General features: G+C 39.8%; 1 protein-coding gene across 1 annotated transcript in view; it reads left to right on the top strand.

The window, feature by feature from the left end:
• Positions 1-12,914, top strand: part of LOC124613482 — a 307,477-nt gene that overhangs the window by 56,339 nt on the left and 238,224 nt on the right. The window contains exon 3 of the mRNA XM_047142191.1: positions 5,665-5,782. Within this exon, the coding sequence (XP_046998147.1) occupies positions 5,665-5,782 (118 nt within the window). The remainder of the gene's footprint in view (positions 1-5,664; positions 5,783-12,914) is intronic.

Here is a 12,914-nt window from a genome sequence, read left to right as displayed (position 1 = left end):
CGCATGGTTACCTACTCCATCGCAAAGACCCACCTCTCTGTTGCTGTGGCTCCCAAATGATAGTTGTCCCCCTCTTGCTGGACTGCCCACTTTTAGCTGCTCTTCGGCAGACTTTTAACTGTTCCACCTACCTACCTTCGGTGTTGGGCGACGGTGCCTCAGCAGCAGCTTTAGTTTTACATCTTATCCGTGATAGTGGTTTTTATACTTCTATGTAGGTTTTAGCGCATGTCCTTTGTCCCTCTGTGCCCTCCATCCTAGTGCTTTTAGGGTGGAAGTTTTAATGTGTTGCAGAATGGCTGGCTTTTTCTTTTTATTTTCATGGTCGCCCAGCCACTATAAATTGCTTTCTTGTTTTACTCTCTTCTGTTTCAAGCGTCTCTCTGTTGTTTCCTTGTCCTCTTTTGTTCCTTCGTTTTTGAGGTTTTTCCTTTCTTTCTGTTTTGTGTTATATGTCTTGTCTGTTTTATTCTCACAGTTGCGGCATTTTTTTATTAGGAACAAGGGACTGATGACCTCGTAGTTTGGTCCCCCCCCCCCCCCCCCCCCTCTCTTTTAAACCAACCAACCAACCAGATATAGGGTCATGTGTTTGTGAGATGTGTTTCCGTGAATGAATTTGTGTGTGTTTCTCTTTCCTGATGAAGTCTTTTGCTGAAAGTTTAATGGGTAACAGTCTACAACTCAATTTGTCATCTTTATGATGGGTAGCAATCTATCCTTTCCATAGTTATTGATATTCCAACCTATACTTCCCATTATTTAACATTTGCATTAAATTTTGTAAGCTTTTTAAAATATTTCTCTTTGGGTAAAGAAAGTGTCTGTTATAGATAGCTGCAAAACATGTTGCTGTGAAACTCACACTGGTAGTAAAGTTCTTCTGCCAGTAGTTGCTAATCAGTTTACGAGACACTTTGTAGGTGATAATCTTAAATATGACATTAAATATATTTTCACTGCTTAAAAAAGATGGGTATATGGTTATTACTCTCCTCGATAGGGACAACAGGAACAAGACCCTTTCCAAAGAAAGTAAAAGATAGCAACCAGGAAAAGTAAAGAGTAAAATTTCCAGGTGCTAAGGAAGGAAGTAAATCAGGTACTGAAAAAATTTTGCTTGATGTCAAATACATCATTCTTTTTGTAGTGTGATCTGTCAGTCTGCAATGTGTTTAACACACAGATTTACATGTTTTCATGTCCAACTATTGTGAATGGATCACATAAATACGTGTTTCTGTTCTCTACGCGCTTTTTGAGACCTCTTGGTCATGCCAGTAACATATATGAACTAGATGGTTCAGTGCAGTGAGCAAAGTATGAACTTATTTTCATCTTTCATTTCACCGCCAACAATCAGTACCAAGAAATAGTCAGTACTGTGGTTGTTGCATTATGCGGTAAGATTTGATATAAAGTGAAATTCTTGCTGAACTGTTTGCAGACATTTGTTCTGATCTTCCAAGTGATTCAGATGATGTTACTGAAGGTGGTAGTGGGAGAAAACAACAGGGATATAATCGGCCAAAGTGAGATAACTGTCAATGTTTAGTCGACGAAGCTTCTGATACTGAAAGTCATGTGGAGGACAAGATAATTATTTTAGAAATATTTAAAGGAATTCCAGATGTAAAAGCCCTTCCCAATGAGATCAGAAGTGTTATAAGCACTGTGGAATTATTTCTATGGGATGAATTGTTCAATCAGATATTGACACAGTCAAACTTGTATTACAAACAAAACAAAAACTATTTTAAACAATCTCCCAAGTCTCCCCAATTTACGAATGTCACCTGTTGAACTGAAAAGATTTCTAGGCATGATTATCTTGATGGGACACATAAAAAAAGATTATTTGGAGGACTATTGGTCGACAGATCCTGTAATAGAGACACTGATTTTTGACAAGCTAATGAGCAGAAATCGATTTGAGCAGATATGGAAATCATTGCATTTCCAGGACAATTCCTTACAAAACAGTCAGGAAAACAGTGACTACAAAATTGAACCTGTACTAAAGTATCTCCTAAATAAATTTCAGACCGTGTACAGTCCTGAACAGGAGCTTTCTCTTGATGAAGCAGTGATACCATGGAGAGGGCGGCTTCATTTCCGGACTTATAATTCTGGAAAACTTATATTGTTTGTTTATTCGTTTAGTTTGTGAAATTGTAAGTGGATATATCTCCAATCTAGAAATATACACTGGGGATGGAAGAAAGCTTCAAGACACTATTAACTCTTGACTTTCATTCACCTTGGCATGTGGCACTACATTTATCAAGACAATTATTACAACAATACAGCTATTGACAAAACACTTATAGAAAAGAAAACGGGAGTTTGTGCTAGACTATGAATCAATAAAGGTCTCCCTCAGTGGCTACAAACAGAAAACAAATATTTAAAGAAAGGTGACATACATTTGGAAGACAAAGTGACTTTTTGCTGCAGGTATGGGAAGATAAAAGGGAGGTGTGAATGATAATAACAGTTCGCAATGTGTCCATAATTGTGACAGGAAAAAAAAATTGACAAGGGTAAATCATACAGAAACCAAAATGTATTGTGATGTACAATAAATTTATGAAAGGTGTGGTCAGAGCTGATCAATATCTTTTGTGTTGTGGGATAATGCGTGAAACCAATAAATGAACAAAGAAAGTAGTTTAGTTTATAATAAATTGTGCTTCATTTAATGCATACGAAGTGTACAGAAACCTAAATCCAGATGTACACAAAAAATATAAAACGTTTCTAAAAGAAGTTGTAAGAGCCTGGACAAGTGATCAACCAGTTGGTGCAGCAAATTGAAGCAATCTGACCTACAAAATGAGCACCTGCTAAGGATCCACCTGGTTGATTGTCAGGGGACATGAAAGGACATACTATTCTGACTACTGTGGGAAGTGGAAAAAAGAAAGCCGGCCGCTGTGGCCAAGCAGTTCTAGACGCTTCAGTCCGGAACAGCGTGACTGCTACGATCGCAGGCTCGAATCCTGCCTCGGTCATGGATGTGTGTGATGTCCTTAGAGTTAGTTAGGTTTAAGTAGTTCTAAGTTCTAGGGGACTGATGACCTCAGATGTTAATTCCCATAATGCTCAGAGCCATTTTTGAAAAAAGAAATATCCAGCTCGACCTTGTAGAGTTCGCGCAGTGCATCGTAAAATAAGTGAAACAAGATACTACTGCCAATTCTGTGAAGTACCATTGCATAAAGGCGTGTGTTTCCAGAGATATCACACCTTTGAGAAAGTTAGAACATTAGACAAACATGTCTGCCAATTTTTGTCGGCAGCAGACAGCGATAAGTGCAGCTACATTCAAATGAGGAAGGCACACTCATTTTGAATGCATCTTACAAAAATTGTCAGGAACTGCAACAAAAATTATGGTGTGGCATCTGTTATGCTATGTATTATTAAACTCTGTTATTTGAAGGGCATCTTATGGCTTTTACATCAGATAAGAATTAATTATTGGCTTTAGTTCTTTAATATCATCTTTATTGCTATTTTGTATATGATGACAAAAGTACGATGTGATATGTACCTAACTGTAAAAGTAAGATACCATGTTCAGTGTTTTAAAATAGTTGTATAATTTTATTGAGTGATCCCTCTATTTCATTGAGTAGCATCAGTGATAAACAACTAGCTTCAAAGGTAGTTATATGTACTTAAATATTTGACATGCATAAACAAGTTTACAGACAGTTGTTGTTCCCTTTGATGACCTTCAATTCGGTAATAAGGAGAACAAATAACACAAGGCACCATATGTTCTACAGTGTTTTTGGGTTCACGGAAGCAAATGGAGATGTTGGTTGTGAATGTTTTCAAAAATAATACATTTTTGCTTCTCACTCACATTTTTCTTATGTGTTATTTTCACCAAAAGAAATTTGGCTAAATGAAAGTTCCAGAACTAAAATTGTACATAAAAATAGATTTTTTTTAGTGCATGGACAACTTAAGACAAAAAATTTTGGAAAATATAGATTGCTACTCATTGTAAAGAAGACACATTGAGTTGCTGACAGGTGCAACGAAAAGACTTATGCGTTAACCTTCCAGTCAAAGCCTTCATTGGAAGAGAAAAACTCACACACATTCAAACAAGCAAGCAACCTCACACACATGACTGCTCTATCTCTGGCTGCTCAAGTCAGACTGAGATTGAAATGTGTCACACAAGAGCAACAATCCATAGTGGAGTGGAGAAGGGGGAGAGATAGTGGGGTATAGTTGTGGGAAGATCTAACAATGGTGCCTAATAGAGCATGCAGGGACTAGAGGGAACAGGCAAGGCTACCAGGTACAGCATTGAGAGACTGTGAGAGAGGGAGGGAAGGGGAAAGGGGGAGCAGAAAGGAGAGAGCAGAGAAGGGGGACTGATTGATGGTTGCTTTGGCAGAGAGCAGTGCAGAATGAGAGTGAGTTGAGAAGAGGTGATAGGACAGAGGGGGCAGAAACCTTTAGGTGAATGTTGTGGAGACAAGGTTACTGTAGGTTAAGGCCAGGATGATTTTGGTAGTGGGGAATGTGTTGTAAAGATAAATCCCACTTGTGCAGTTCGGAAAATCTGCTGTTGGAGGGGAGGAGATGGCCGGATTGTGAAGAAGCCATTGCAATGAATCCTGATATGTTCAGCTGCATGTTGTGCAAGAGAGTGTTCTACTTTGCTCTTGGCCACAGTTTGGCAGTGGGCATTTGTCCTGTCACATAGCTGGTTGGTAGTCATACCGATATAAAAATCTAGGCAATGATTGCAGTAGAGCTGGTACACAACAGGCCTGCTTTCACAGTAGCCTTGCCACCTGTCCGCCAGGATGAATGGCCACTCCAAACTGTGACAAAGACCAAAGTATATCACCCTTTTGCACAACAAGAAGCGGAACACAACATGCTTGATTTCAAGGGCTGCTTCACAATCCGGGCCATATGGATCATCCCCTTCACCACCAGCTTTCCTGAACTACATAGATTACAACATATTCTCCGCTCCTGACATCTTCCCTCAACCTACAGTAACCTACCATCTCCACACCCTCCACCCAACAGTTTCTGGCCCCTTTATTCTATCACCTTCTCCCAGTTCATGTCCCCTCACCCTCATTCTGCACTGCTCTTTGTCAAAGCAACCACCAGTCTTTCCACTTTCTCTGGTCTTCTCCTTTCTGCTCCCCCTTTTCCCCTTCCCTCCCTTCCTCATAGCCTCCTTATGCTGCACCTGGTAGCCTTGTTTGCCCCCTCTAGTCCCTGCATGGTCCGCCAGACGCCAAACACCACTGTTTCCTCTTCCCGCACCCATACCCTATTACTCTATTATCCCTCCCTCTTCCCCGCTCCACTACGGATTGTTGCTCCTGTTCGAAACATTTCAGTTTCGGTCTAGCCTGAGCAATGAGAGAGAGCAGTCATGTATATGAGATTGCTTGCTTGTGCGAATGCATGTGTTGCCCCCCCCACCCCCCTTATTTTTTTCCCTGAAGAAAGCTTTGGCCAAAAGCGCTTAATATGTTAGTCTTTTCATAGCACCTGTTTGCAACCTAATGTGTCATCTTTATGGCTAGTAGCACTCTGCCATTTCCATAATTGTTGGTAGTCTGATCTGAACTTTCCATTGTTTGATAACTTGTAGATGATGCATTTAAACAGGTGTCATCTTCTACAACAACTATATCAGGAAATGAGCAACTGTTACTGTACCAAGGAGACATACTGAAGCCTCATGCACAGTTCAGAAATATACAAGACCCTAAAAGTGGGTGTAGTGGTAAGTAAATTAATTAATTTCTGTATGCTTCTCTGATACATAATAATAATAATGATGATAATAATAAAAATAATTACTACTTTACTCAACATCGAATGACACAAAGATCGTTTTTCTGAATTTGTTATTTCATAACTTTTTTTATGTTACTACATTTTGCAGCATACTGTGATATGTCAAGGCAGGTTTACACATCAAATGGTTTGTATGAGAGACTTGATTTGAGGGTAGAAAAGTTTCAGCTTGGCAACAAAGACTTTTCTTTGTTATTTATTTTAGATGTGAATGAAATAAAACTGTAATTGCAATTATTATATTAAATAATACTAATTACTTACATGAAACCTGTATGAAAATTTCTGTATTCTGTGCAAAACTGAGACACTCGTCTTGTGAGTAGTATGGACTGGCAATCAATACTCTTTTTAGGCTGACTTTAAAATTTACAGTGGGGAGAGATGTGGCTGAGCTGGGCAATTCATTGAGAAGTGTCAGTCGTGGATACAGTACGTTTCTGTAATATAATGCAATTCTGTCACTTATGAGATGAAACTGGTCTTTATTTCTAGTCTGATATTTTGTGTTACATGAATGTGTGGTGTCTATTCTTTCAGATGTGTCTGAAAGAACAGACACCATGCAGAATCCGCAGCTGTTATACATGATATGTAAATTGAAGGTAGAGAAAGGAAGAAAGGAAAGGAATGGGAGGGGACGACTGTTGTCAGCTGCATCAGGACATTACGCAGAATCAGTGGTGATGAGGGAAAATGTGTACCAGACCGGCATTCGAACCCAGGATCTTCTGCTTTTTTAGGCCAGTGCGTTAACCACTGCGCCATCTGGGACACAGTATTATCGCAACTGTGCAGAGTATCTCGGTACACCTCACGACCGATCCACATTCCCATCGAGTTCCCAGAGACTATGGATAGCAGGCACTCGATGGGAATGTGGCCCGGCCGTGACGTGTTCCGAGATAGTCCACGCAGTTGTTGCAATATTGTTGTGCCCCGGATGGTACAGTGGTTAATGCACCTGCCTAGTAAGCAGGAGAGCCCGGGTTCAAATCCCAATCCAGTTCACATTTTCGGTTGTCACTACTGATTCCATGTAATGTCCAGATGCAGCTGACAGCAGTTCCATTTTTCCCGTCTCGACCTTTACTTTACACATAATGATATTTTGGAGGTAAGAGTTTACACTTTGTGTTCAGGCCAACGTGATTGATTTAAAAATATAAATGTGCATAATATAAATGTGCATTAATGTGCAAGCTTTAGGAAATAATGTGACATGAGTCTCTTGATTATGTACCACAAGTTATTCTAATACCCTTTTTCCACAAATTTAAAAATGTGTAAAGGTGTGGCATCCCATACTACTGTTCCATAGTTCATTCTGGTAGACACCACTGCATGATAATCAGTCCGTAATACAAGGGTATCATTGCAGTAGTTTCTAAGAGTATTTATCACTAATATATTTTTATCCAGTTTGCTTGGCAAGAGTGAATCCCAGTGAAGTTATCTCATATTGTTATTTGCAGGAGTTTTATGTAGTTTTCTTTGAGAGCAATAATAGTTTCAATGCAGAATTGCATTTCAGAATCTGTCTGTATGTTGTTGTTGTTGTTGTTGTTGTTGTGGTCTTCAGTCCTGAGACTGGTTTGATGCAGCTCTCCATGCTACTCTATCCTGTGCAAGCTTCTTCATCTCCCAGTACCTACTGCAACCTACATCCTTCTGAATCTGCTTAGTGTATTCATCTCTTGGTCTCCCCCTACAATTTTTACCCTCCACGCTGCCCTCCAATACTAAATTGGTGATCCCTTGATGCCTCAGAACATGTCCTACCAACTGATCCCTTCTTCTGGTCAAGTTGTGCCACAAACTTCTCTTCTCCCCAATCCTATTCAATACTTCCTCATTAGTTATGTGATCTACCCATCTAATCTTCAGCATTCTTCTGTAGCACCACATTTCGAAAGCTTCTATTCTCTTCTTGTCCAAACTATTTACCGTCCATGTTTCACTTCCATACATGGCTACACTCCATACAAATACTTTCAGAAATGACTTCCTGACACTTAAATCTATACTCGATGTTAACAAATTCCTCTTCTTCAGAAACGCTTTCCTTGCCATTGCCAGTCTACATTTTATATCCTCTCTACTTCGACCATCATCAGTTATTTTGCTCCCCAAATAGCAAAACTCCTTTACTACTTTAAGTGTCTCATTTCTTAATCTAATTCCCTCAGCATCACCCGACTTAATTCGACTACATTCCATTATCCTTGCTTTGCTTTTGTTGATGTTCATCTTATATCCTCCTTTCAATCACTGTCCATTCCGTTCAACTGCTCTTCCAGGTCCTTTGCTGTCTCTGACAGAATTACAATGTCATCGGCAAACCTCAAAGTTTTTATTTTTTCTCCATGGATTTTAATACCTACTCTGAATTTTTCTTTTTTTTCCTTTACTGCTTGCTCAATATACAGATTGTCTGTATGTGTTCTGAGTTAAATCCATTACTGCTGTTTTCTTGCTGCTGGTGCTGAGGCGACTTTCATTGCAGTAATGAACTATTTTATTTACACCTAAATCTACATCTACATGATTAATCTGCAATTCACTCCCAAACAGCACGGGAAAAACGAACACCTAAACCTTTCTGTTCGAGCTCTGATTTCTCTTATTTTATTTTGACGATCATTCCTACCTATGTAGGTTGGGCTCAACAAAATATTTTCGCATTCGGAAGAGAAAGTTGGTGACTGAAATTTCGTAAATAGATCTCACTGCGACGAAAAACGTCTTTGCTTTAATGACTTCCATCCCAATTCGCATATCATATCTGCCACACTCTCTCCCCTGTTACGTGATAATACAAAACGAGCTGCCCTTTTTTGCACCGTTTCGATGTCCTCTGTCAATCCCACCTGGTAAGGATCCCACACCGCATAGCAATATTCTAACAGAGGACGAACAAGTGTAGTGTAAACTGTCTCTTTAGTGGACTTGTTGCATCTTCTAAGTGTCCTGCCAATGAAACGCAACCTTTGGCTCGCCTCCCCCACAATATTATCTATGTGGTCTTTCCAACTGAAGTTGTCCGTAATTTTAACACCCAGGTACTTATTTGAATTGACAGCCTTGAGAATTGTACTATTTATCGAATAATTGAATTCCAACAGATTTCTTTTGGAACTCATGTGGATCACCTCACACTTTTCGTTATGTAGCGTCAACTGCCACCTGCCACACCATACAGCAATCTTTTCTAAATCGCTTTGCAACTGATACTGGTCTTCAGATGACCTTACTAGATGGTAAATTCCAGCATCATCTGTGAACAACCTAAGAGAACTGCTCAGATTGTCACCCAGGTCATTTATATAGATCAGGAACAGCAGAGGTCCCAGGACGCTTCCCTGGGGAACACCTGATATCACTTCAGTTTTACTCAATGATTTGCCGTCTATTACTATGAACTGCGACCATCCTGACAGGAAATCATGAATCCAGTCGCACAACTGAGACGATACCCCATAGGCCCGCAGCTTGATTAGAAGTCACTTGTGAGGAACGGCGTCAAAAGCTTTCCGGAAATCTAGAAATACGGAATCAACTTGAGATCCCCTGTCGATAGTGGCCATTACTTCGTGCGAATAAAGAGCTAGCAGTGTTGCACAAGAACGATGTTTTCTGAAACCATGCTGATTACGTATCAATAGATCGTTCCCTTCGAGGTGATTCATAATGTTTGAATACAGTATATGCTCCGGAACCCTACTGCAAACCGACATCAATGATATAGGTCTGTAGTTCGATGGATTGCTCCTACTACTCTTCTTAAACACTGGTGCGACCTGCCCAATTTTCCAATCTGTAGGTACAGATCTATCGGTGAGCGAGCAGTTGTATATGATTGCTAAGTAGGGAGCTATTGTATCAGTGTAATCTGAAAGGAACCTAATCGGTATACAATCTGGACCTGAAGACTTGCCCGTGTCAAGCGATTTGAGTTGCTTCGCAACCCTTGAGATATCTACTTCTAAGAAACTCATGCTAGCAGCTGTTCGTGTTTCAGATTCTGGAATATTCCATTCGTCTTCCCTGGTGAAGGAATTTCGGAAAACTGCGTTCAGTAACTCCACTTTAGCAGCACAGTTGTCGGTAACAGTACCATTGGCACTGCTCAGCGAAGGTATTGACTGCGTCTTGCCGCTTGTGCACTTTACATACGACCAGAATTTTTTTCGGATTTTCTACCAAATTTCGAGACAATGTTTCATTGTGGAACCTATTAAAGGCATCTAGCATTGAATAATACTGTTGCACAATATTTCTAATTTGTTGTAATCTGTATGCTTGCACACAATAGATTTATTATTAGCATACAGATTTTCCGTTAAATTTCGGGAGCAGTATTTTGTGCCATTTATGTAGATCAAGAAAAGGAATCGCGGTGCGAAGCTATGTGATAAGCCATTTTTCATATCACCAATAATGCTAGACACGTGTGTGCCATTTCCAGTTTTTAATAGTACATAATGCCTTTTCTTAGGTAAGATTTTATCAGTTCATGAACAATGTGTCTGATGCCTATGTTCCTTCATTTCTCTAAGATTGCTGTTATAATGACACAGTCAAATGCCTTTTCAAGATTAAGGAAAATGCCATTGACATATTCCTTGTTATTTATAGCAATTATTACTTCATCAATAATCAGTGTGGCAGTTACCACAGTTGACTTGTTTTTGATAAAGCTCCTTTGATTTTCAAAGATTAGATTATGTTTGTTTAAAATGTGATAACTAAATTGCACATTACGTTTTCTACAATCTTTGAGAAGACAGGAAAGATAAAAACTGGTCTAAAATTTTTTATTTTCAATCAGTCACCTTCCTTGAAATGTGTGGTTGCTAAAATGTAAGCCCAGGATGTGTTATTGTGAAGGCCAACAAGATGAGGCATAGAATATTATTGACATACTGCCATGCTGTAAGGATGCCACAGATGCCAACCAAAGGTGTCCTGCTACGAAAAGAAATGGCGCTTTAGACTATCACTCCTGGTTGTCGGGCCGTATGGCGGGTGACAGCCATTTTGGTATCCCACCACTGTCGGGGGTGTCTCCAGACAAATCTTCGTCCTGGAATCTCATTGTCTTCAGTGATGAGTCTTGTGAAGAAGTTCTGGAGATGCCCTGAACAGCGGTGGGATACCAACCTGACTGTTGCCCGCCATATGGTCTGACAACCAGGAGTGATGGTCTGGGGTGGCATTGCCCTTTGGTTGTCATCTGCAGCACCCTTAGAGCACAGCAGTATGTCAACATGTTCTATAACCTATTTTGTTGCCCTTCATGGCAAGTCATCCTAGGCTTTCATTTCAGCAAGACAATATGTTGTGGATTGGCAAGAGAGCCAACCCACTATGAGAGGAAGCCGAAAGGCACGCGTTTTAGCTCACGCAGGCTGGCGTGAGGTCTGGAACAGGACAAGGAATTTAAACTTTAGCAAAAAAGGACGTAGCTGTTGGAATACTTAACTTTAATCCGTAAATGGTGAACATCGCTCTTGACGGTACATGTTTTACAGCATCAATAGTAACTGGTAATGGCGCTTTGCTAGGTCGTAGCAAATGACGTAGCATGAAGGCTATGCTAACTATCGTCTCAGCAAATGAGAGCGTAATTTGTCAGTGAACCATCGCTAGCAAAGTCGGCTGTACAACTGGGGCGAGTGCTAGGAAGACTCTCTAGACCTGCCGTGTGGCGGCGCTCGGTCTGCAATCACTGATAGTGGCGACACACGGGTCCGACGTATACTAATGGAATGCGGCCGATTTAAAGGCTACCACCTAGCAAGTGTGGTGTCTGGCGGGTGACACCACACAATACCCGTCCACTCATGGAAAAGTTTCTAATGCTTTTTTCGTACTTGCCAAAACCTACCTTGTCCTGCAAGCTTGCCGGTTCTCTACCCAGCTGAGAACATTTGGAACATTATGGACAGGGCCATTCAGCCATCTGAAAATTTTGATCATGCCAATTGGACAGAATTTGGCATGATATCTCTCAGGAGAACATACAACAACTCTGTCAATTGTTTGCACATGGTTCAGATGTGGACTGACATGTAATTGACTTTCACAATTTGTGAACTCTTTCTCTCGAATAAATCAACCAGTTTTTCTGAAATTGTAATCACTTGTTTTACACGTACATTACATCTATGGATTTCTGTCCCATTCAGATAATTCCTTCGTGGTGTGTTGTTGTTGTTTCTGAGTGTATTATGGAAGAAACAATTTGCTGTTTTTAGATTTTTTTGATAATTTTCTTCCTGCCTTAAGCTTTTCTGGTAGGTACATTGGACATTTTTCTGAGGGAGTGCCCTGCTGATGTAAGGAAATAAGATGAAGGGTAAAAAGCAATAATATTTAAGTCTATGTACTGTGAAGTTAAAATATTTAAAAAGTTGTAATTAATAGTGAAATATGTAATGATCAAATGAAATGTATCTGTGCTGAAAACACAATTTCGGAATATTTCTCATTTTTCTTGTGTGTAGCAGTGACGGAAAAAATCTGGGCTATGTTCATTAGAGACTTTGCAACAAACCACAATGATACTACTACAAAATGTCAAGAGTATATTGCAAATGTCTTAAATAAATATTCTTTCTATTGGTAAATCCAAGAACGATAATTTCAATAACCTTAAATATAATGTTAAGGATAGCATTTCAACATACATGTCCCTTAGCCAAGTGACAGCAGCGAAATAAAAAAGCATTGTAGAGGCACTAAGAAATTCTGAGTCTACTGGATATGAGGGTTCTGCATTGAAAATTTTACAGATCCTTTTCCACTGGATCTAATAGCTTATTAACCAAAGTATGCTGGGCTTATGTTTTAGCAAGATAATGCCCACCCACACACAGCGAGAATTTATACTCCTTGTCTTTGTGCTTTCTGAGCCCCACCTTGAACAGCAAGTTTGACGGATTGTACTTCTTGTGTTTCTTGTATGTTTAAGTTTGTATTAAGATAATTTAGTAGGTTGTGGTGTAATTCAGAAGTTCATTTCAGGAAATAAATTAGTTTCGTGCACTGACTAC

Source organism: Schistocerca americana, chromosome 4, assembly GCF_021461395.2.
Source record: "Schistocerca americana isolate TAMUIC-IGC-003095 chromosome 4, iqSchAmer2.1, whole genome shotgun sequence".
NCBI lineage: Eukaryota > Metazoa > Arthropoda > Insecta > Orthoptera > Acrididae > Schistocerca > Schistocerca americana.
This window is presented reverse-complemented; position numbering and strand designations above follow the sequence as displayed.